At 53.9% G+C, this 22,773-nt stretch overlaps 1 protein-coding gene across 1 annotated transcript in view; it reads left to right on the top strand.

Moving 5' to 3' along the window:
• The window catches only part of DNAI1 (dynein axonemal intermediate chain 1), a 40,492-nt gene that overhangs the window by 8,388 nt on the left and 9,331 nt on the right, over positions 1-22,773 (top strand). Inside the window, exons 6-11 of the mRNA XM_089912625.1 lie at positions 172-231; positions 1,495-1,629; positions 5,313-5,397; positions 8,897-9,014; positions 9,274-9,317; positions 18,858-19,105. Coding sequence (XP_089768751.1) covers positions 172-231; positions 1,495-1,629; positions 5,313-5,397; positions 8,897-9,014; positions 9,274-9,317; positions 18,858-19,105 — 690 coding nt within the window. The remainder of the gene's footprint in view (positions 1-171; positions 232-1,494; positions 1,630-5,312; positions 5,398-8,896; positions 9,015-9,273; positions 9,318-18,857; positions 19,106-22,773) is intronic.

Here is a 22,773-nt window from a genome sequence, read left to right as displayed (position 1 = left end):
GCTTTCACCATGTCATTTTGTCCTTTGCCCAGGCCATCCTTTAATTCCCCAGTGCTGTGTCCCACCCCTTCCTCGGCTCCAACAAAAATGCTTTCCTGCGGATATACCATTGGGTTAAGTGAGAAGGAGTTGAGGGCTTTCTGTGGGTCACCTGTTGTCACTGTTCTCTAGGACCGAGAATGCCAGATGGAGCCTCCTCCCAGGACAAACTTTTCAGCCACAGCCAATCAGGTGAGACCCTGGGCCAATCTAAAAGCCATCACTCCCTACCCCTCTGTATCCTTGTCTATCTCCCTTGGCAACAAGGGAGACTGGCGTGGTCAAGGATCCCTCTGGAAATCTGCCCTCCTCATCCACCCACCTCCCTCCTCCTTGTCTAGTCTCTGAACTCCAGGCACATGAGACAATAGGTCTCCACCCAGAGAGCTCTATATCAGCCCAGGGCAAGACTGTCCAAGGGGGAAACAGGTATGGCTTCTGGAAGTTCCTGCAAACTGGGAAAACATTCATTCCCCCGGATTCTCTACAGCCTGTGGCACCTCATGGCTGACTCTGAAGTGTTAGCACTCTGACCCTGCCCATCCAGCAGCCTTCAGTGTTCCTGCAGACACTCCTTCCGCCTCAAGTCCCACTGGATAGCCATGCTGATTTGGGCAGGATATGGTGCCAGGTGACCTGAGCTCAGCGCCCAACTCTGCTGCTCACACTGCAAGATCCTAGGCAAATCATGTCACCCTTAATGCCTTAGTCTCTTTCTCTGCCAAATGAGGATGAGAAGCAGCCTCACAGGGTTGTTGGAGGGCTCTGAATAAACCCTGAAGTACAGTGCAGTGTGGAGAACTGGCCCATGGGTGAATTATTAAATGTAAAGTGTGCCTATCTGGCCTCCAGGGAGCAGTGGCTGCTCAGATCTGGGGAGCACACAGTGCGGCCTGGGGCATTTGCCCAGCCTCAGATCCATGCTGCTTCCTCTGCTACTATCCTTGGGCTTCTCTTACTGTCAGAGACAGTTAGCAGGGGTTCCCTTACTTTTGGTTATCTTTTATGCTGATAAGTTTTGCTCATGGCTGTAGACAGCCAGCCTGAGCGAATATGTTTATCCCATCCCTACAGGGGGAGTCATTTTTAAAATTTCCTAGTTCAGAGTCTCATAAATCACTAAGAATACTGTGAGCTAGCTGATCTTTGCCCACTTGTTCTGCCCTAGTGGAGGTGGTAGGCTGGAACGATACTGCATCTCCAGCTGACAACTGAGCCCCTGGGTTGCACGGTGGAAAGCCCAGCCCCGGGGTGCTCTGAGAGCCCCTTCATTCCTGTCCTAGAGCTGACAGCAGGGGAGACACTGAATACATAATTAAGGTGGGCCAAGTAGAGGATACTATGAAGACCTGTGACGGGTTGAAGATCGACTCCTCAAGCCCTAAAGGCTGAAGAGGAGCTGGCTGGGTGGAGGTTTTGCCCTAAGATGATCCTTCTCATCTCTCCCTTGCCTAGTGGGAGATCTATGATGCCTACATAGAAGAGCTTGAGAAGCAGGAAAAGACTAAAGAGAAGGAGAAGACAAAGACCCCAGTGGCTAAAAAAATGGGGAAGATGGCGATGAGGAAGATGACATCTATGGAGTCCCAGGTTTGGTGAGGGCTCCCATGGTTCAGTCACAGAGAATGACTGAGTGGTACCTTGGCTCCTGGGTAGACAGAAGCCTGGCTGTCTGTGAGGACTTCACAGACACTTAAGGCATGATGCTAATGATACTTATGAACAATTCTTTCCTTGTGGGAAGGTGTGAGGAGAGCTACAACTGCCTCTGGCATTCCACAGATCAGCCCAATTTTATATAGGTCTGGAGGCTAGCAGGAATTCAGGATTGTTGGGCTAGGCGGCAACAGAAGACATGAATGTTATTAAAAGCCTGATGTGCACCCTGGAAGAGCTTGGGAGTCTTCCCAGGGCAGAGTGCCATGTGAAGATAAGGCACCACCTCCCTGGCCAAAAGTTCATGGGGTTTGGGAGGGTGATTTTCTCTTGGACCTTCAGTCTTTGGGTTTACTTGCACTCAATTCTTCATGTCCAGGAGCCAAGTCAGAGCTGATCACAGCTGATCATAGAGTCCAAGCCAATGGGTACTGCAACCCTGCGTTGGATTTGCCATGAAGAGCTATGCAAGAGTCATAATAGAGGTCATGGTTGGGAGCTCACTGTAGCCAGCATAGGTTTGGAGATCATCATGGAAGTTAACAGTGATAGGTCACTGCAGGGAGGGTCACCACAGGGAGTTGCTGAGGGGCCACATTTGTCCCTTCAATAGAGAGAGAGCTGGGTCAGGAGCCAGAGTCCCATTAGGGAGATCAGGATGAGTTTGACGTGCAATGGGGAGGGAAGGACAATGTCCACAGGAAGCCAGGGTCAAGTTCAGCACCTCGGAGAGCTCCCAGACAGCTCTCAGGGAAATGGTTCTGCTCCACTCCAGAACAGAAGCCAGATCGTACTCTTCCTTTGTCTGAAGTCTGCCCACTTCCACTCAATTCCATGCCTGTGAAAAGTCACATTTTAGGGGAGGTTTGAGGGTTCCCGGCCCTGGCTTAATAGGAACTGCCCAATTCAGTTTCATTTAATCACAGAGCAAGCACTTGGTGATCATGACCATGCTGAGTACTGGAACCCTGAGGTGAAAGATAAGTCCCTGCCCTGCAGGTTGCCCTGTTCAGACCCTTAACTTTCCCTGCACCGTTCCCTAGAGGTTAGGGGCTTCAGAGGGGCTGTTGGACTGGGTCCAGTTTCGCTTGAAGGTCCATCAGGGGTTTGGCTATGGGCTCTGGGACGTTGGTTAAAGAAACCTTAACTGCAGTCACCAGGACCCACAGACCAGAAGAAAGATCCCTGTGACTGAGACTGAAAACTGTCCTTGGGTCTCAGCCCTACCAGAGTTGGTGTCTAGGGAGGCAGGACCACACTGGGTTCTTCCAGCTTGGCTAACACGAAAGGCTGTGATGCAGGCAGATTCCAGCCCTCTGAACCAAGAAATGCAGTGGAACAGGACACTGGGGGTATAACATAGACAGTTAATACTTTAGTATTCTACTCAACCTCCCCCCAAGGGAATTGATCTCTAACTGGGACTCCCAAGTACTGGGCAAGGCTATCTGTAGAGCAGATTGGGGGTGGCAGTGACCTTCCCCTTTGCTGAGGCCCAGCACATGAACAGAGTGATACCCCTTTCCCAGAGACCCAGATCTGATTAGGCTGGTATAAAATTCAAGTGTGTGGGAGGAGAGAAAGCAGAATAACTTCATGATACTCTGTCAGAAGGTCTGCAGTGGTAGATCTCAGGTTTCTGTCTCACTAATGATTTGGGTAAATGTACAGAAATGAATGTAAGTTTGTCTTATCTGAGAGATTAAGACAGCAAAGGGGGAAAGGGCTCAGAGGCCACAAGTTCAGTCAGAACCAACAAAGAGCTGTGTCTGCTCAAGTAGCATAGTTTCTGGAACCATACTCTCTCCTCAGAGCGCATGTGGATCCCTGAGTCTCCCAGGACCAGGAAAGGGTGGTCAGGCTGGGTAGGAACTGGCTCTCTTTGTGGGGCTGAGAGCACAGGCCCTAGAGTCCACAGATTTGAGTGTACATCCTGGCTTTGCTGTGGAACTGGATTTTTCTAAAACCTGTTCCCTCATCTGTAGACAGCCTAATGATACCTGATTTGCAAGACTGTCATGAGAACCCAAGATAATATATGCACAGCACCTAAAATAGTACTTGCTTGATACTGGTTGACAGGTGGTGGCTGTTAATATGCCATGCATGGCTGATGGAACTGGGAGGGTTCGCCTGAAGGAGTGCTGACTCGAGGAATGAGGCACTGTCCTCCTACATCAGAGGACCTAGCATCTGGCACACAAGTCTCTATGGCTGGAGGACAGAGTTAGGACCATGGGTATAAGACCCAGGGAAGTAGGTTTCAGCTAACAGGCTGTCTTACCGTACAAGATACTGCCTGACTTGGGGAGAGGTGTTTGCCAGGAAGCTGCTGAGGGGGAAGGATTCCTGCTTTGGGTCAGGGAATAGGGGGTAGTGGCTGGGACCAGGTGAACTCTGAGTTGTGATTATAAGACTCCAGTGAATGTCCTTGGTCAGTTTTCTGAAATAAGCTTGGAGTCGGTTTGCAAACTGATGAGAGTCTCAAAGGCAGTCCCCCATGTGTGACTTTGTAAGTAATCCCCCACCACACTGGGCCTCATGTTTCCTCTGACACCACCATCACCATCACCACCGGGCACTGGGCTACTAACACCACAGTGCTTATTACATTTACTCCTACAACGACCCCATGACACAGGTGGCATTATCCATCCCCACTGTATCAGAGTACTCTAAAACACAGAGATGTAATTTACCTAAAGTTGCCACTCAGCTCCTAATCTGTGGGATGGGATGGGGATGCTGGTCCGTGTGGTCCCAGAACCCGTTCTCTTAACCACTGCCTGACACTGTCAGTCCTGGGAAATCTCATCTTTGAGAGCCATGGGCCTGGCCCTCTGGAGCCCCTCTGGAGGGCTGTCCACTCCACTCGTTCATTCCTGCCACCTGCCCTAAACTCTTTAGGCCCTTCTTGCCAGCCCCAAACTCTTTGCTCCTCTTTTAACCTGTTAAATGGTTTACGTTATGGAATTTCACATAATGATGATCTTGTTTTTTTGTTCAGAATGAGTCATTTTCCCCTGACATGAAACTTCACGCTTTCTCCTTGGCCTGGGCCGTGGACAGGGCCCTGGGTTAGGAGTCAGTTCTGCCTTGTACTCCCTGTGTAGAAGCGGGTCTCTTTCCTCTCCCTGGGCCTCGGTGTCCTCCTCAACTCTTGACTAAATAAGTTGGACCAGAAGATCTCTGAGAACTTTAACAGGAGCACTTGTTGCTCAGGCTGGTGAAACTTCTGTCCCCACCAAAGAAGTCTCCTACCTACCCTGTCTGCTGTCCCCTCCAATACCCCTCCTGGGCTCTCTTCAATGCCCTGTCTTGTGCTCAGAGATACGCCTTCCCCAGGATAAGCTCAGGATGAAAGAGCAGGAGGCAGGCTCTGCCCAGGGGCCAAGTATGGCAGTGCAGACTCCTTGTGCCACTTGTGAGCTGGGCATTCCCAGAAGAGGATGTTGGGGAGAACTGGGCCTTGAGGCACAAAGAGATACCTTTACAGAGCTATCTGGGGTGGGTGGTGTCAAAGAGGCATCGCTGAACCAATTGTAAGTCAGGGCTGTGGCTCAGGGCACGACCTTCCAGATGCTGGCTTAGGACCTGTGGCTCCTGTATCTCCACAGAGTGATGACATCACCAAAGTGACCCAAGCTGCTAAAATCGTGGAGCGGATGGTCAGCCAGAACACATATGATGATGTTGCTCAAGGTTAGACTTAAAGTGCTGGCAACTACTATTATTACCTGTATTAAAAATCCCTCGTACAGGGGCTTCCCTGGTGGCGCAGGGGTTGAGAGTCCACCTGCCGATGCAGGGGACACGGGTTTGTGCCCTGGTCCGGGAAGATCCCACATGCCGCGGAGCGGCTGGGCCCGTGAGCCATGGTCGCTGAGCCTGTGCGTCCGGAGCCTGTGCTCCGCAACGGGAGAGGCCACAACAGTGAGAGGCCCGCGTACCGCAAAAAAAAAAAAAAAAAAAAAAAAATCCCTCATACAAAACGAGTATTTGAGTGTCCCATGCTAGGTCCTACAGGTGCAAGGGGAGAAAAAATAATCCCTTCTCTGGATGTCACTAGGGAGATAAGGCTTAACACAGGTCAAACAGGAACAATGGCGTAAGAAAAAAATGGGTGTGGTGATGAGATCTGACAATGGTGCAGCAAAAAATCTCCACATTAGTGATTTAATAGCATCTTTCTAACAATCCTGGGAGGCGGCAGAGCAGAGATTTTTATCGCTTCTTCACACACGACAAAGCTAAGGCCAAGGCCACCTGACTGGTGAAAGGCAGAGAGGACCCAAACCTAGGTCTTAAGCCACCTAATTCTGTGCTCTGTTTTCTACTCTGTCCAGCTTAGGGACCATATAAGTGATAGAATGCAGACAGAAACTGCTCTGGGGATCGTCAAGAATGGAGGAGGGGAAGTGAGGAGTGGCAGCAGTCGAGGAAGGCTTCAGGGAGGGCTGAGCTGGATGCCAAGGGATAAGCAGAGTTTGAGTGGGAGATTAGCAGAGGGCAGGTGTGCTGGGCAGGAGACAGCACGAGCAGTGACTCAGTGGTGAAAATGAATTGGAAAGGACTCTGGGAACAAGGGGCAGCAGGCTCAGTGACCCCGACAGGGGCTCTGTTGGAAAGTGGTGAGAGTTCAGGCTGGAGAAGTGGTCGGGGCCACTTAAGAAAGGGCCTCGAATGTCACGCAGGGAATCTGAGCTTTCTCTGCAGAGAGTTCAAAGATACTGTCCAGGCAGGGACACAGCCCGAGGAGAGCAGGGCTGGAGGAGGGTACCACTGGGCAGAATACAGCGGCAGGGGCGAGGGTGAGGTTCCGGTGTGGGTAGAGTGGGCCTCACTGCACCTTACCCAGAATGCATCATCAGGGTTGGAGAAAAAGGTGCAGTTACAACAGTGAACAGCAAGCACCAGCCTTCCCTGGGAATGGCCTGTGTACCAGGCATTGTACTGTGCAATTTACATGTATTATTCTATTTCATCCTGACAGCCACACTGTCGGGTGAAAACCACTATCATCTCCATTTTATAGATGAGACATTCAGGCTGAAATGTCACCACTTGTTCGAAAACACAGCTAGTGTGAGGTGTGAGCGGCACAATCAGGACTCGAACACAGGCCCCCTGGATCCATAGCCTAAGCACTTTAGCACGAGGCCACAGAGCCACTGAGCTGGAAGAGACATTTCAAATAAACACTCAATAGGTCTATGTGAGTGATTAATTAGTGACGAGGTGAAGAAAGAGATTGATTCAGAAACGCTTAAATCCTGGGGGCCTGGGAAATTCTGGTGTCTTTGACAGAGCCAGGGAAACGGAATCCTTCCCATGGCATGAACAGCACATTCCCAAGTGGCTTGTATTTCCCTAAGAGGTTGTGCATTTATCTGGAGCAGCTGCCTCCCCAGAGCTGGCAGCTCCCCACTGCTGGCTGGTCTCCTCTGCTGACAGCCCAGGGCTCTTCTTGGTGACCTGATGCTCATTGCTCACCCATGGGACAGAGAAACCAGGGCTGCCAAGACCAGCAGCCTAAACAAGCCCCCTTGTTATCATTCAGGCTGGAAAACGACCTTGAGTGCTTTTCAAAGCTGTCAAAGTACACGGCAGCTGTGAATGAATTTGTCACTCACACAGCTTGGCTTCCTGAAACCCAGACTCTGCAATCAGCCCACCAAAGAGCTGCAAACATGATTAATATCCATGGAGAAATTGGCCTTGGTGAACCTTTTTCATCTATAAGAACACAGTCACAGAAAAATGCATTGAACCTTGATTTTTTAAAATTGCATACACTTTTCCCTTTGGGAAGAAGTGAAAACAGAGAAGTGTTACCAATTAATCTCCTCTCTGAAACGAAGTCTTTTCAAAGTTAGTCTGAGCTCAGGGGTCTCTGATGTGATCAAGGCTCATGCCTCTGACCACTCTAATTTTTTTTTTTTTTTGTCTGAGCCATTTTTGAGGGCTGAACGTAGTGCCCAAACCTCGAAGTGTGGGGCGTTGTGAGAGAGGCTGGGGCCGTGCCTGGGCATGTCCTTGACCACGTTGGATAAGAGGATCATTTTCTAATGGGTTGGAAAGAAGACCGAGAACCATTTCCCTTCTGTTGATCTATTTTGTTCCCTTTTTTGAACAGTCATCAGGTGTCTGCTCTGTGGCTGGCCCCTGTGCTAGGGACTGCGGGTCCAGAGATGAAAATAACGTACTTCCTGCTCCCCAGGAGCCATCTGCCAGAGGGGGGAGACAGGCAAAAGGATAAAGAGAGGCAACGACGCTGTATGACACACGTTTCAGCAGACGAGAGGCAGGGCTGGGACGGAGGAGGAGGTGAACTCTGCTCAGCAAGAAAGTGAAGGCCTCACAGAGCAGGGGGAGTTTGATCTGGATCTAGAGTGAGTGGGAGTTTTCAGGAGGAGCAGGACATTTTAGACGCTGTTTGATACAGAGGGTAGGTGAACAGTTGGCTGGAAATGACATGGAAGTAGTGGCCAGCAGCCTCGGTCTGACCAGGGAGCCCCTGTGCAAGGGGTTTTCAGGGCAGCAGGGGAGGTGGTTTATCCTGCAGAATGTGGACTGGAGGAGTGTCCGGAGGTAGAGAGACCAGCTAGGAGGGTGGCGTAAGAGTCTGGGTGATGGCTTTTGGGGCCTGAACCTAGGAAGTGGCTATGGGTCTGGAGAGAAGTGAATGGACTAAAAAGATAATCAGAAGGAAAACATGAGAAATGATGGGAAAAGATCAGTCAAGGTTTACCAAGATTTCTGGTTTAGACAAGTACAAGGATGGAGGGGGCTTCTTCCTAAGTTAGAGGAAACGGGAGGTAGAGACAGTTTAGGACAGGAGATGAACTTGAGCTCAAAGGACCCATGAGGGAGCCAGGCAGCTTCACTCCAGCGGGGCTTGGCCGTGGATATGAAGATGGACAGACCTGGAATTATTATCCTCAAGGACATAGCCACTTTAGTGTAATTTACCTCCAAAAACAACAATGACAGTAACAACAACATTGTAGAGAGCTTACTCTGTGCCAGGTATTTTTCTAAGTACTTTACATATATTAGCAATTAATCCCCACAACAGTCCTTTGAGATAGGTACTATTACTATTCCCACTCTGAAATACAAAGAGGTTAATTGTTTTGGCCAAGGAGGTCCAGAGAGAAAGTGGCAGTCCCAGGGCTGACTCAGCCTGTGTGTGTTTAAGATTTTAAGTACTACGAGGATGCAGCTGACGAATACCGGGACCAGGAGGGTACGCTGCTGCCTCTCTGGAAGTTCCAAAATGACAAAGCCAAGCGCCTGGCCGTCACCGCCCTCTGCTGGTGAGTATAGACATTGCAGAAAACCTGGACTCCCTGAGCGCCTGCTGCGTGCCAAGCCCTGAGCAGGGCGCTTCTACCGCGCTTAATCACTTTGAAGGTGACGCGTAGCATTACGGAAAAACGTGAGACTGGGATTCTTATGGGATCGTCCCAGGTCTCTAAGCTCAACAGTAGATGTCTACAGTGTAGTTAAGGCACCACTGTACAGGGGAGAGCCATGTCCATTTCCTGGGCCAAGGGGTTCTTATTTCTCTTGCAGGAATCCAAAGTACAATGATCTGTTTGCGGTGGGACATGGCTCCTGTAAGTAATCCGGCTATTTGTTCATTTTCTCACTCAACCAGCAAACACGAAGTACCTACTCAGTGCAGAGCTCTTTGCCAGGTGTGAAAGATACAAAGATGACTAAGTCTAGCGCCCTCAGGGTGCTCACAGTCCAATGGAGAAGACCCACTGTCATACTGGTAATTAGTGCTGGATGAAGGAATATGCCAAAATGAGCCTCGAAGGAGTTATTATGGTAAAGGGAGCAGCATATGCAAAGGTCTGGAGGCATGAGCGATATGGGGAGGAAATGAAGCTGTAGAGGGGGCCAGGGTTAGCCCCCAAAGGGCTTGGTAAGCCATTCCAGGAAACTTGGACCTTCTCCGGAGGGGAAAACACTGAAGGAGTTTGACAAGGGCTGGGACACAACCACTGCAGGGGGGATTTGCAGGCGTGAGACTGGAGGCTGGAGACCAGCTAGGAGACTGGGGAGGCATCCCAAGGAGAGATGGCAGGATCTGAACCACCAGCGTGGAGTGGAGATGGAGAAGTGGATTTGAGAAGGATGAGAAGGTAGACTGGACCAGACCTGGGGAGGGATTTGGTGGTGAGGCCTGAAGGAGGAGAGTTTCCTGAGCAGGCCCTGGAGCAGGCGGGGTGGGGAAGGGGGGCAAGCGCTTGATGTTCATCACTGGCCCCGAACCCTGGGAGACCACCGCCTTCCGGGATGCTCCCGTCCCGCCAGTTTCCATCACCCCACAGCAGGAGGCAACACTGTGGATACCGTGTGGCACTTTGCTTTCCCTTCGTGTTCCTTGGTCCCTGCAGAAGCCCCTGCCTCTGCACTGGCCTGGGCGTTCCCTCTTCCTAACGGGAGAGGGCCCCATACTTCGCGCTAGCCGCAGCTCCCTAGGCGAACAACATGTTCTCTGGCTAGGAGGATTAGCTTCTGCGGACAGAAAGACCTTCCCATTCTCTAAGCTGCTTCTGGCTGGCAGGCGTACAAGCTCCTGGTCTCTGCCCCTCAGACCGCCTGTCCGCCCAGCCCATTCTTTGACCAGTGTCGGGGAGGGAGGGGAGGGCCAGGAGGAGTGGGTGTTTGTCATTCCTCTCAGGGAGAAGCCCTTGGAGCTGCGCCCAGTCTCATGGTCTGGGCCGCCTTTGAGGATGCCCTAAATGCCCGCTTTGTGTCCCCACTCCTGAGGACGGGCTACTGCCAAGAGGGAAGCGCCCACCCCCTCTGGCAGGGAACTAGCACATTCCTCCCCCTCTGCTGCAGCTACTGGGCCGGGAACAGGGCAGGGGGCTGAGCAGGCCCTCCCAGGAGTGGGTGTGGACCCCTCTCTGAGGCTGATCAGCCCAGGCTCTCTGCCCAGGACTGAGGTAGGGATGTGGGGTGCTCCCCAGCAGATGGGAGGAGAAACTGCTTCAGCTCTAGCCCTATCCTCCTCTCGCTGAGGGCCAGGAGGGGCGTCAGCTGGTTGGGGTCATATAGAGGTTGTCCATGGGGGCAGCCTTAGCCAGGAGCGGTGGAGAAGAGTAACCCACCCCACAGGAATCGATGGCCCCAAGCCCAACAGGCCCAGAGGCCTCCTTTGGGCAGGCACACACCCAGGAAGGGTCTCCTTGTCCTTTGTTGGCCACACCCACGTCCCTGGATGGCACTGCTATCAGGGGCAGACCTTCTGGCTGGAGGGTCGCTTCCCAGTGGTGTGACCTCGGTCAGAAGCTGCTCTCAGCCTTGGTGTTTTCACCGGTGACCCGGAGAGGCTGACACCTGCGGGCCCTTTGTCCCAGGGCCATCATGAGACATGCGTGGAAGAAAAGCAGCAAATGTGCCCCATGAGCTGTAGGAACCACTCGCATAAAGGACAACCATTGCTGACTTGTCTGGCATTCTGTCTCCTAGCTTTCCTGCAGGACCCTCCGGGGCCCTGAGCAGAGAGCGGGGGCTATAGGGACAGAGGGGTATCAGACAAGGCCCCTACCTCTTCTCTTAGAGAGCTGGGCCCGGCAGTGGCGGCGGCGGTGGTATTTGCTGTCACTGGTATGGGAGCTGTTGACCAGTTTTCCAACGGGCATCTATTCTCCAGAGCCTTGTACATGTCAGCATCAATCTGCAGAGGCCTGAGCAGAGCCAGCCTGGGCTGGAATGCAGAGGGGCCCCTGCATTCACTCCTGAGGTCACCCCTGGGAGTCCCATGCTCTCAAGTGCCCAGGTGCCTCCCTGGAAGAAAGAGGGGCAAAGCTGAGGCAGGCAAAAGGCACCCTAGTTACTGGGCGGGGTCATTGTGAGGGGCAGCTGGCTCACCAGCATCCATCACACTGTCTTTGGAAATTCCCAGCAGCCAACCTCCCAGTATCAGACTCGGCCTCCTGTGGCCAGACTCTAAAGTGAGAATTTGGATTTGTTGTTGGGTTTGACCCTGATGAGCTCAGCCCAGGGCTCTTTTGCCTGGAATTCCCAGATGTGGATTCTCTGACCCAGCCAAATAAGACTTGGGCAGGGGTAGGCATGCACCCTAGGAAGGACTGGGGCCAAGGCTGGTCGTCTGGAGCCAGGCCAGGAGCAAGCTGGTGAGGAAAAGAGCCCAGGCAACTACCTGCAACCGCACAGAAGCGATCACACCCGCCTCCCCTCGTGGCTGCTGGGTACCAGATGGTGGACATGTCAGGCTGCATATAGGGCAGAGACTGGGGTGCCCTCTAGGGCCAGGCTCCATGTCTCAGCAGAGTGAAGAAAGGCTGTCAGCAGGTGAAAGCAGATAGAGGAACACTGGAAGGAAAAGGAGGTAGTCTAGGAAGAGCTGGCCCACGGGGCAAAGCTGGGATGCAATTATATCAGCCTGCTGCACTGAAGGGGTGCTTTCCAGCCCATTAGGCAGTTCACAGCAGGGAACTGGGGACTCCTTGTGATCTGCTGGGCAGGGATGGTGGAACACATCCTAGACACTGTGTGGTCCTGACTGGCTATCACACACGAGACAGGGAGGAAGCCTCCCAGCAGGACACATCTTAGAAAGGCAGAAAAGCCAGCTGTCCCTCAGCCCAGCCTCTGAGGGACAACACCCTCAAAAGGGGCCAGAGTCAGGCCTTGAGTCCCAGCGCTAAACCCATTCCCACTCTGCCCCACCACCTCCTGGCCGGTCCGTCAGCCTGCCCAGGCCAGGGATGAACTTGTAGGGATTTAAATCTTTCCTGATCATTTATTTGTCAGCTTCACTAATTAAGCAGTGTTAATTTCATTTACTGAAAATGGAAATTCATCCACCTCATTTCTCCCTGTTCATCCTCCACACACAAAATCCATCACTCCTCAGCTGCAGGCTGTGTAAAATTTACAGGACTAATTATCTTGTCAGGTCTCTTTGTAAATACAGTCCATAAAGGCCACTGTGCTCACTGGGTTGTAGTGCAAGGGCATTCCCATTGTTAGTTTAATTACTGGTTAGTTATTTAGGTTCTCAAATGTTTGCCTCATTTTCCCTAAATCAAATTAAATGTCCCGCTTGATGTATTCTGTCTCCAAGGCTGTGCTCTTATTTCCCACACTGTTTAAATATGACTTCTAATCAGGTGAGAGCTCTTGGAAAAGCCCAGCTACCTGGAAGGCTGGATCCAGCCTGGCAGCACGGTCTGTGGGCCACACTGGAGGTTTGGAACACTCTAGCACTGATGTACTTTCTTGGGGGCAGCCTTGGGCCAGTCCCCTGCCTTTGGAGATGAAAATCCTAACCCAAGGGGCATATCTGTTCCTGGAGTCCAAGGTGGCAGGGCTGGAGTGTGGGAAACTGAGGGAGGGTTTCATTATTGTCATCAGAAGAGCTGGGGATCATTGCCTCTATCCCCCTGACTTCTAGAGGGATTGCTTCCAAACCACTGCAGAAAAAGGTACCATCTGCGGGGCTGTTGGGCTGCACCCCACAGGCCTGCAAGCCTGGTAACCGCCCAGCTGTGAGACCAAAGAAGGAGCCCAGAGAAAGTGACAGAGACACCCGCAACTTATTGGATAGGGAATCTTACAAGTCAGAAGCAGAAGGTCCTGGAGCAACACCCACACCGTGTATGGCAGACTGCACACAGGACATGGCCACCATCCTTGCTGCTGGGGGAGAAGGAGGCTACCATTTATAGGGGGAATTGGCATCAGGTTGGCTCATCAGTTGCCAGGGAAACCAGCAGCTGGGGCAGGGGGCAAGCACGTAGGTAGTTACTGATTCAGTCCTATGATTAATTAGATGGTCATGTGAGTAAGGTGTAGATGAAGCAGGGACTGGTTGATCAGGGGATGCGCAGAGAGCAAGAGAACAGCCATCCTGAGTGGCCTCTCCCTCTGATTCCTAAAAGTAGAGTTTGGGTCCACCTTCCCTGAAAGCCTACTGTATTAGTTTCCTATTGCTGAAGTAACAAATTACCGTGAACATGATGGCTTAAAACAACACAGATTTATTATCTTACAGTTCTGGAGGTCAGACATCTAAACTGCGTTTTGCTGAGCAAAAACCAGGTGTCAGCAGGACCATCCACTTCCCCGCCTTTCCCAGTTTGGAGGCTGCCCATATTCCACGGCTTGTGGCCTCCTTCCAGCTAGCAATTGCATCATTGCGATATCTGCTTCTGTTGTCACACCTCCTTCTCTGACTCTCCTGCCTCTTTCCTTCCCTTATAAGGACTCCTATGATTACACTGGGTCCACCCGGATAATCCCCATCTCAAGGTCTTTAATTTAATCACATCTACAAAATCTCTTTTGCTGTGCAAAGTAACATATTTATGGGCTCCGGAGATTAGGACATGGACATTTGGGGGGCATTATTCTGCCTACCACGGCCCCCTCCGAGTGCCTTTTTCATGCCTTAATAAGGGAGTCCTTAAACAGCTGCTGCCTTAGAGTCAGCTCTGGGCTGGATTCGTTTGGGACCCACGGGAAGAGAGGAGGAGGCCTGCTGACCGACACTGTCTTGGTATCGTTGTCTCTGCAGCTTGGCATCTACTTCCCTCTGACCACTGACCTGGCTTTAGCCAGATGCCCCAACATGCCCTCTGTCTGCCTTGCCATCCCCGAATCCTGAGCAGAAGCCCAGGCTTCTCCTGACAGCCAGAACTCTCCAGAGTGATCTAGAGCTCTTCCTTGTAGGGCAGGGGTAGAGCTGTGAGGCGGAGGCCCACACTGGTGATTGCCAGTCCAGGAAGGCATCCATCCATGCTACTCACTGGGCACTACTCTGCTAGGGCCCTGGCAGAGGGAGCTGAGGGCAGTGAGAGCTTTGGTCTATGGTGGAATTAAGCCACCCGTCCCCTGAGACCATGGCTTTCTGAGAACCACCAGATCAGCCTCTATTAGGGAGTTGATTCTCCTCCCCCACATCTCGTGGATCATTGAAGGTCAGAGTCAGGGAGGCCTTAGAGATTATCCAGCAGAGCAGGGTTAGCAGGAGACAACTCTCTCACTGGAGACAGTAAGCCTGCTGGGCCACACCAGGGCATGCTCCCTCCATCCTTTGGTGGCAGGCTAAGGAAAAGACCTGCTCACAGCCACCTGTAATAATGCGGTACAGGTAGAGGAGTTCCTGGGGGTAGGGTGGGCACTCACAGAGGAGAGGCTGAACGGTCTAGAAGGCTTCCTGGAGAAGGGCAAAAGTGCAAAGTGGAGCTAAGGCCAGGCCAGCGGCCCTCTCCCCCTGTCTTGGAGTCACACACCATGTGGTTTCTCCTCCCCACCTCCCCTCCGCCCTCCCTCTGTCTTTCTCTCCCTTTCCCTTCCTCTATCCCTCTTTCCCTTTCACCCAGCCACACATACTCTCTGAAATCCTATGGCCTAGAATAACCTGGAATTCCTTCACTGGCCCCAGACTTCAGGGCTCCTGCCTCTTTATGTAATGGATTGTGGAGTCGGGGGCTCCCATCTGTGTCACTGGGCCCTCCGGTCCTGCTGTGGGGAGCCAGGTAGTCTGTGGGATTCAGCACAAAGTACCCCAGGGCCCAGGGCCCAAGGCTCTGTGAGCCTTGAGCCTGATGGGATTCTATCTCTCACTGGGAACTGAGGTGCTGTAGGTGACCTTGATGCCAATGTCTTACTGGGACTGCTGGTGACCTGGCTGGCGGCATCATACTGGGAATGATGGCAGGCTGGGCGATGATGTCACTAGGACTGCTGGTAGCCTGAGCAACAATATCACATGGGGACCATTGGTGGTCTGAGTAGTGATGTCATTTTAGGACTTCTAGAAGACAAGATGATGCTATCATGCTGGCACCTTTGCAGGTTAGGGCAGTGATGTCACGTTGGGCACACTTAGAGAGTGGAACAGTGAGGTCTCATAGGGGGCTGGAGATGGGCATGAGAAGATCATAGAATAAGACAGAGTGGAGAGGAAGCCCCAGCTGAATGAGAATTTTTCTCTGCTTTCCTGGTGAGGTTTGGCAGACAAAGCCTTGAACTGGAATTCAGGAAACACATGGTCTAGCCATGATTAGAAGCTGTGATCTTTTTTTTTTTGGCTGCATTGGGTCTTCGTTGCGGTGCGTGGGCTTCTCATTGCGGTGGCCTCTCTTGTTGCAGAGCACAGCCTCTAGGTGCATGGGCTTCAGTAGTTGCAGCACGTGGGCTCAGTAGTTCAGTAGTTGTGGCGCACGGGCTCAGTTGCCCCCCGGCATGTGGGATCTTCCCGGACCAGGGATCGAACCTGTGTCCCCTGCATTGGCAGGCAGATTCTTAACCACTGCGCCACCAGGGAAGTCCCGAGAAGCTGTGATCTTTATGTCGGGAGGGCTTGTTTGGTTGCGAATAGCAGAGACCCCTAGGGCCAGGTTAAGAACGGGAGGCTTACTGTCAGGATGCATGTGGCCTGGGAACGCAGGCAGGACCTCAGGCCTTAGTGTGGCTGGTTGCTCTCTGTGTCCCTGCCTCGTGAAATCCACGCTTCTCTCTGCCAGAAGTTTTCTCTCGTCATGCCTGACTGCCCTGGCCCTTACTCATTCTCTAGTCCGAGATTCTGGAAGGATTGGCTGTGCCAGTCGCCCCACCACCCCAACAGGTCTGGTGCCCCCTTCTCCTCCTTCCTCCACCTCCATGTAAAGATCAGATCAGTGCCACTACCCCGAGCAGAGTAACTGCAGCAATAAACAGGCTATTGGGTGTGGCAAACACCAAGCAATGGGTCTAACGCACTAGGGGACACCATTCTCCCCCCTGGCCTCAGTTTACCCAACTATAAAATCCAGGGGCCATAGTTCAGTGTCTAGTCCCAGTGGTTCTGTGAGTGGGTCAGAGACGTCCTCACTGCAGAGTTACTAAGCTGACCTAGGGTTTCCAACCCTCCTTTCCTGGTTCCACTGGTCATGAAGGCTCTGTGTGTGTGCAGGGGCACACGGTGCTGGAAGCGTGTCTAGAGAAAGTGAGTCATCACTGCTGTCCCTCAAGGGGCCAGATACCGTGGCACAGTGAGAGCAAGTGTGAGGTCATGCCTGCCTTTGCCCCTTGGTGCCATAAGGAGAGCATCTGAGAACTCAGCCTGAGCATCACTCACCCAGCCACCCTGCCTTTCATTCCCCCTCTGGCCCGCCCACTCCCACTCTGTCAGTCTTGCCCGGCATCAAGGCCAGATTGGATGTCAAGGGCATCTACAGCTCACCTCTGGCCTGGCATTTAATACTTTGATTACCCAGCGAGGGCTTGCCCATTCAGCCATGGGGTCTGGCTCCCTGTCACCACACTAGGGGCTGCTGAGGGCAAGCCCACGTCTCCAGTGGGGTGTGTCTGTCCCTGCCAGGCTCAGCCCAGGGAGAGGCCCAGATCAGGTGCTCAGGATTTGGGTCATGAATTAAAGGAACAGCAAGTGACTGTCACACTGCCCGGTTCAAGCCCTTCATGGTCTGGGTGGGAAAGACACTCCCCTCAGCCAACTGCAGATCTCTCCCTGAATTCAAGAGTCAGCCCTTGGGGCCCAGCCTGGAGCCCTACGCGGTGAGGTACTGCCAGCTCCCATCCCCCACCTCAAGGCCAGTCTTTGAGATAGTGCCGGGCACAGGGTGACCCAACCTGGATTTCCTCACTTTCCCCAGAGCAGAAGCATTTTCCTTCCTGAACCACTGCGTGCCCTCCCCGTGGCTCAGGCTGGACCCTTGTACCTTCCACTCCAGGGGCAGCCCCCTCCTTGCACAGGAAGACTCCCGTGCAGTTGATCAGGGGAGGGGTTCCTGACAGGAGTCCCAGAGCTGGTGACAGTTAGCCACGGCAAGGGAAGGTGGGCTCCCCCACAGACAGCTGCGCTGGTGGGCAGGCCGGCTGCCCTCAGCTTCCAGCTCTGCCCACCTAAGGCCAGCCTGGCTCCTGGCTGCTCCCTGCTCCCTAACCCTGGCTCCCAGGAAGCATCCGTTGTGCTTGCAGAGTGCCCAGGGTGAGGATACCTGGGACCTGGTCATAGCTGGGCTCATGCCCAGAACCCAGGGAGCCCAGCCCAGACTGTCCCTGAGCCCAGCCCAGTCACCTGCTCCCTCAAGAAAGGGGCAGCCTTAGACACAAGACAGAGAGAATGACTCAGCAAAACTCACCAAGTTGGGGTTGCTTCCTTATCCTTCCCGCCCATGGGCTCCTCACCTCAGGACTGGCCACTCGGAGGAGGGCCCAGGCCTGCAGTGGCCAGGGGCAGAGGAGATAGCCCTGGGGAGCCGGCGGAGCTAAAAGGCTGCCTTAGCATAGGGCCCCCAAGACAGGGGGCTGCTCTAGACTTCCACCTCTCCAGCTCTGGCTCTTCTGAGCTTGGGAAGGGTCCTGGGCTGGTGGCGGGAGAGCGGGAATGGACGGCTGGGACTGTATTCCATTCAGTGACTGTGTTATCAGGATGGGCGCCAAGTGCGCGGAGCATGAAGGAGTGTGGGAGGCGTTCCCTTGCCATGGGGCGGGCCGGGAGGAGGACGTCTGCTGAGCGGTCCACTGTTGATCACCGAAGGCTGCGCCCAGGCCAGAGGGATAGCACGGTGGCCTATGGAAGCCTGACTGGCTGGCCTGGGACCTTGCGAATCTGGGAGCATGCTTAGAGCTAGGGCTCAGGCTGCAGCTGGGGACTGTGGGACCAGAGGGTCTGGGAAGATGCCCACAGGTGGCTAGTGTGGGACTCCTACAGGCAATTCCGTGTTAGTCCAGACTGAACTCCTGTCCCTGGCTGGGGACGAGGGGTACATGGCCATTATCCCAACACCTAAGGGCAGGAGATGGGCTGGGCATTTGGACCCTCTCTGAGGATACTGCTCCTTCCCAAGCCCACCCACATTCTTCACTTAACAACTCTTTGAGCCTGCAGCACCCCCTTTCCTGTACCCCGGGGAGACTAAGGAGAATGTCCGTCCCTCAGATATGCCCGGTCACCTTATCTGTTGGATCCTCTCGTGAACCCTGAGAAGGGGGTGGGTCAAGTCGCATGATTCTGTCTCACGGACAGAGAAGATGAAGCTCCGAGAGGTCTCCCACGCTCTCTGTCAGAGGCAGAACTGGGCAGGGCTTGTCCACCCTGTGAGGGAGGGGCCAGGGCTTCCCCAACAGGGACTGTCCAATCACCGCCACCCTCTTCCCTGGGCCAGATGACTTCATGAAGCAGAGCCGGGGCATGCTGCTGTTCTATAGCATGAAGAACCCCAGCTTCCCCGAATACACCTTCAGCAGCGAGAGCGGCATCCTGTGTCTGGATGTGCACGTGGACCACCCCTACCTAGTGGTGGTGGGCCACTACGACGGCAACGTGGCCATTTACAACCTCAAGAAGCCCTACTCCCAGCCCTCCTTTCGCAGCTCAGCCAAGTCTGGCAAGCACACAGACCCTGTGTGGCAGGTCAGCCTTGGACCAGGGTGGGAGAAGTGGGTGGGACTGAGTAGCGTGTGGGCCTGGGAGCCACCGGACGAGGGGCCTTGGGGAGGAGAGGGCCACAGGCAAGGGCATGGGGATGACAGCTACCAGCTTAGAGACCAAGGAGCTGGGTGTGAGAAGGGTCAGAGAAGGGCACAGGCGAGGCGTCAGGAGGCAAGAGGGTTTGTGGTAAGAGCTGGGGTCCGCTGCCTCAGAGCTCCCATCAAGCAGGGCCCATCTGTCTGCTAAGGATCTCGGATCTCTTAGAAGTAGTGGTCAGTGACACAGAGCCCGTGGTGGGAAGCCCCCAGGGCCTGATGGGCCTCTGCTGAGTGTGTCAAGGGCTCCGAGGGTCTATGATCTTCCTCAGCTCCCCACAGGGGCTCTCTTCTGCCATCTGGGCTAGATTTGGGGAACTCCCAGAGAGGGGTAGGCACTGCCCGTTCTCTGCCTTCTTGGTGGGGCTGTAAGGCCTGGTAGGTGATGTCTGTCCCTGAGGCTTCTGTGTAACACCCATCTTCTCCAGTCAGGCATAGAATGGGACCATTACCTAGTCACTGGGGCTAGATTTCACCCTGACTCTGCGCCTCCCATCTTATTGCGCTGGGAGTGGATTTCACAGTTTCATTCTCAGAGTCTCTTAGCTCTGGCTTTGCAGGCCCTTCCTCACTGTGTTCCAAAGGTCCCCCTCCTTCTGAGGCTGTGTACCCTCACCCCATGGGCAGGCCTGGGAGAGTCTAAGCATAGATTTCTGCCTCAAGTTGCCCAAGGCCTCTGGGCTCCTCAGGCAGTGCTGAGATCTGTCTTCTCACCTTCCTCTCCCCCTTGCCCTGACAGGGTCTGCAGGCGGGCTCTGCACCCCTGCCTGTCTGGCCCTGAGCTTCCTGAGTCATGTGGACACCCCAGGCACTGGCTCTCAGCTCCCAGACAGTCCTGAGCAGAGGGAGGGCTGTCCAGGCACAGGGGATATGGTGGCCTCTCAGCTTCATCCTTTACCCAGAGCTGGGGCACCCCCTCCCCCTAAACACCCTCCCCACAGTTCTCGACCAAAGCAGGAGCCCGACTTGCAGCCTCAGGAGTTCTCTCCTCTGAAAAGCCCACCTCCCCATTCATCGCGTCCAGGCCCGCAGAAGTCTCCAGACACGGGGAGGGTGTCTGCAGAGACTTTAAAGCCCAGGGCGAGGAGAAAAGACTTGCTTTGATCAAACTGAACCAGCACCAGCCCTGGCCCGGCTTTCCCAGCACGGGCAGACAGCCCAGGGCCAAGCACGGAGCATCTCCGGGTGGCCTGACTATCCTCCTCAAGCCCAGGAGAGGGCAAGGGGCCAAGGCCAGCTACCCTACTCCCACTCTGCTCTGTTCTCTGAATCAAATCGCAGGTTGGAGAGAGAAGTAGGGTGTGCAGGAGACACAGTTTCCCCTTCACTGGGCGGGTGCCAGGGACACTGGACGGGGTGGCCTTCTGTTCTCCCACCATCCTGTCAGGAAAACAGGGCTGCTGCCTTTGCAAAACCGAAGACTCAGAGTTCTTGGCTGGAATCAGGGCTTGCGACATGGGAGGGGCCTGCCTCTCACTCCTTTAATGACTTCCTGTTCTCTTCTTTCGCTCTCATTCCCTCCCTGCCTCCTCATTCATCCATTCATTCATCAACTCCTGCCTGTTCTCTCCTCTAGGAGCTGAGGATGCTCAGGGCTTGGTGTCTGGATACGGCAGCCACAGCTGAGCAGGATACGGAGTGTGCTAAGGAGGGCTCATGGGGGCGCTGAGGACTGTCCAGATTGTCTGGGATGGGGACCAGGGGCCAGAGGGCCAGGGAGGTCTTCCTAAAGGAAGGAACACCTAAGCTGAATCGTGAAGAATGAGGAAGTATTCGTTAGATGAAGAAGGGTACAAAGGGGTCACGCGTGCACCGGAAAGACACGGGCAGGCAGAGGGGCCTGCTGGGCAACAACACACCGCGTGGAGCTCAGCGTCAGGGACTCCTGAGCTCAGTCATGAGTGTGCTTCTCTAGCAAGTAGGAAGCTTGGACTTTGCATGTTAGTGGTTTCAAATGAAGTGTCAGTACAGAAGCCCGATGTATGAATAAGATGAGAGTGGGGCTGCTCTGGTAGGGTCAGGGCCCTGATTGCTTGAGGGTCCCCTGTTACCACTCCCCGTGTCCCCTGAGCTACTTTCACAAGGCTCCTAAGAGTTTGTCCCAGCAGAGTTTGAAAATCCCTGCCCAACCATCAGAGGGTTTGGGGCAGAGAAGTCCCACAGTCAGGTAGTGTCTCGGAGATGTCCTCTGGCCACAGCATGAGAGATCTTGAAGCCTGAGCTACAACAGGGGCAGTGGAGATAAAAATGAGGAGGTAGGGTTGAGAGCTGTCGAGGCAGTCAAATCATGAACAGGAAACGACTGATTGGATATGGGGAAAAGGAAAAATTGGTGACGGTGCCTGGGACTCCGGCTTGGGGGACCCAGTAGGAAATCCATGGATTTCTGGCCGGAAGTTAATATAAGAAGCCAGAGGAGGAGATGTCCTACTGGCAGTTGACTGTATATCCTGGAGCTTGAAGAAGAGCCAGGCTGACGAATGAGGTGTCAGAGACATCAGAGTCTAAGTCCTTCTCAACAGGACTGTGTCTTGGGAGGAACGAGATAGGTTGTTTTAGATCTCAGATGCCAGGCTGGGGGCAGACGGACTTTGTTCCGTTGGCAGCGGGGAGCCATGGAAGGTTTTGGAGCCAGGGAGAGAACCGTCTGTCCGAAGGAGAGTGCAGCCCTGTTCAGGCCCCGCTGTGAAGCTTCAGCCACGACACTCCGCAGGGTGTGTGTGTGTGTGTATATATTCTGTGCTACACCGGGGAAGGGAAGGGGGCAGGAAGGATATGAGCAGACCCCTGGGGTCAAACATGCCTGCCCTAATCAGATAAGGCAAAAGAGAAGGAATCGGTGAAACAGGCCTCCGTCTCCTCCCTACCACCTGCTTCCTGGGCATTCATGCATTGTCTTAACCCCACTTCCACCTGCCCCCTCTTGGCCCTCTTTATTCCTACCCTCCCACCTGGACCCCAGGAGCACGTGTGTGACTTGCACACACACGCGCACACACACACGTACATGGCTCACTTGCATATACACACACACACCACCCCCCAGCTGGGCATCAGGCTGCTAAGTGGGGTGTGAAATACAATTTCCGTGCACGCTGGTGGCCGCTCATTCAACACTTCCCTTGGCAGCTCCCTCGCGCCTCTTACAGCCTGGCCTTTGACACCCCCTGTCCCCTCCCGCCTTTAAAGGGACTGCCTTTACACAGAAGAGGAAGCGGTCTCAGCGTCAGGGCTGCTCTGACTTGTGCCTCACAAGCTCTGTGGTGCTCTAGGCCCCCCAGTGAAAGCACAAAAGAGCAGCCTGCCCAGACAGACCCTGGCAGGACTGGGTCTGCCCTCCTGTAGCTCTGACCAGCCAGGCCTGGGGCGTGGCCCCGGAAGAGCAATCCCCTCCCCGCTACACACACCCCTCAAGGGCCAGGTGACAACTGTGGTTACAGGCAGCAGCCCTGGGTTCCTGTCCTCCCTCACTGGGCCTCTGCTTGTGACAGTGGGAAGGGACAGTGGCCCCAGCACAGGAGGCCTGGAGGGAACTGGAGGGTGGAAAGATCTGGG

The sequence above is a fragment of the Delphinapterus leucas genome, chromosome 6 (assembly GCF_059928025.1).
Source record: "Delphinapterus leucas isolate spDelLeu-1000000601 "Yukka" chromosome 6, BTC_Dleu_Yukka2, whole genome shotgun sequence".
NCBI lineage: Eukaryota > Metazoa > Chordata > Mammalia > Artiodactyla > Monodontidae > Delphinapterus > Delphinapterus leucas.
This window is presented reverse-complemented; position numbering and strand designations above follow the sequence as displayed.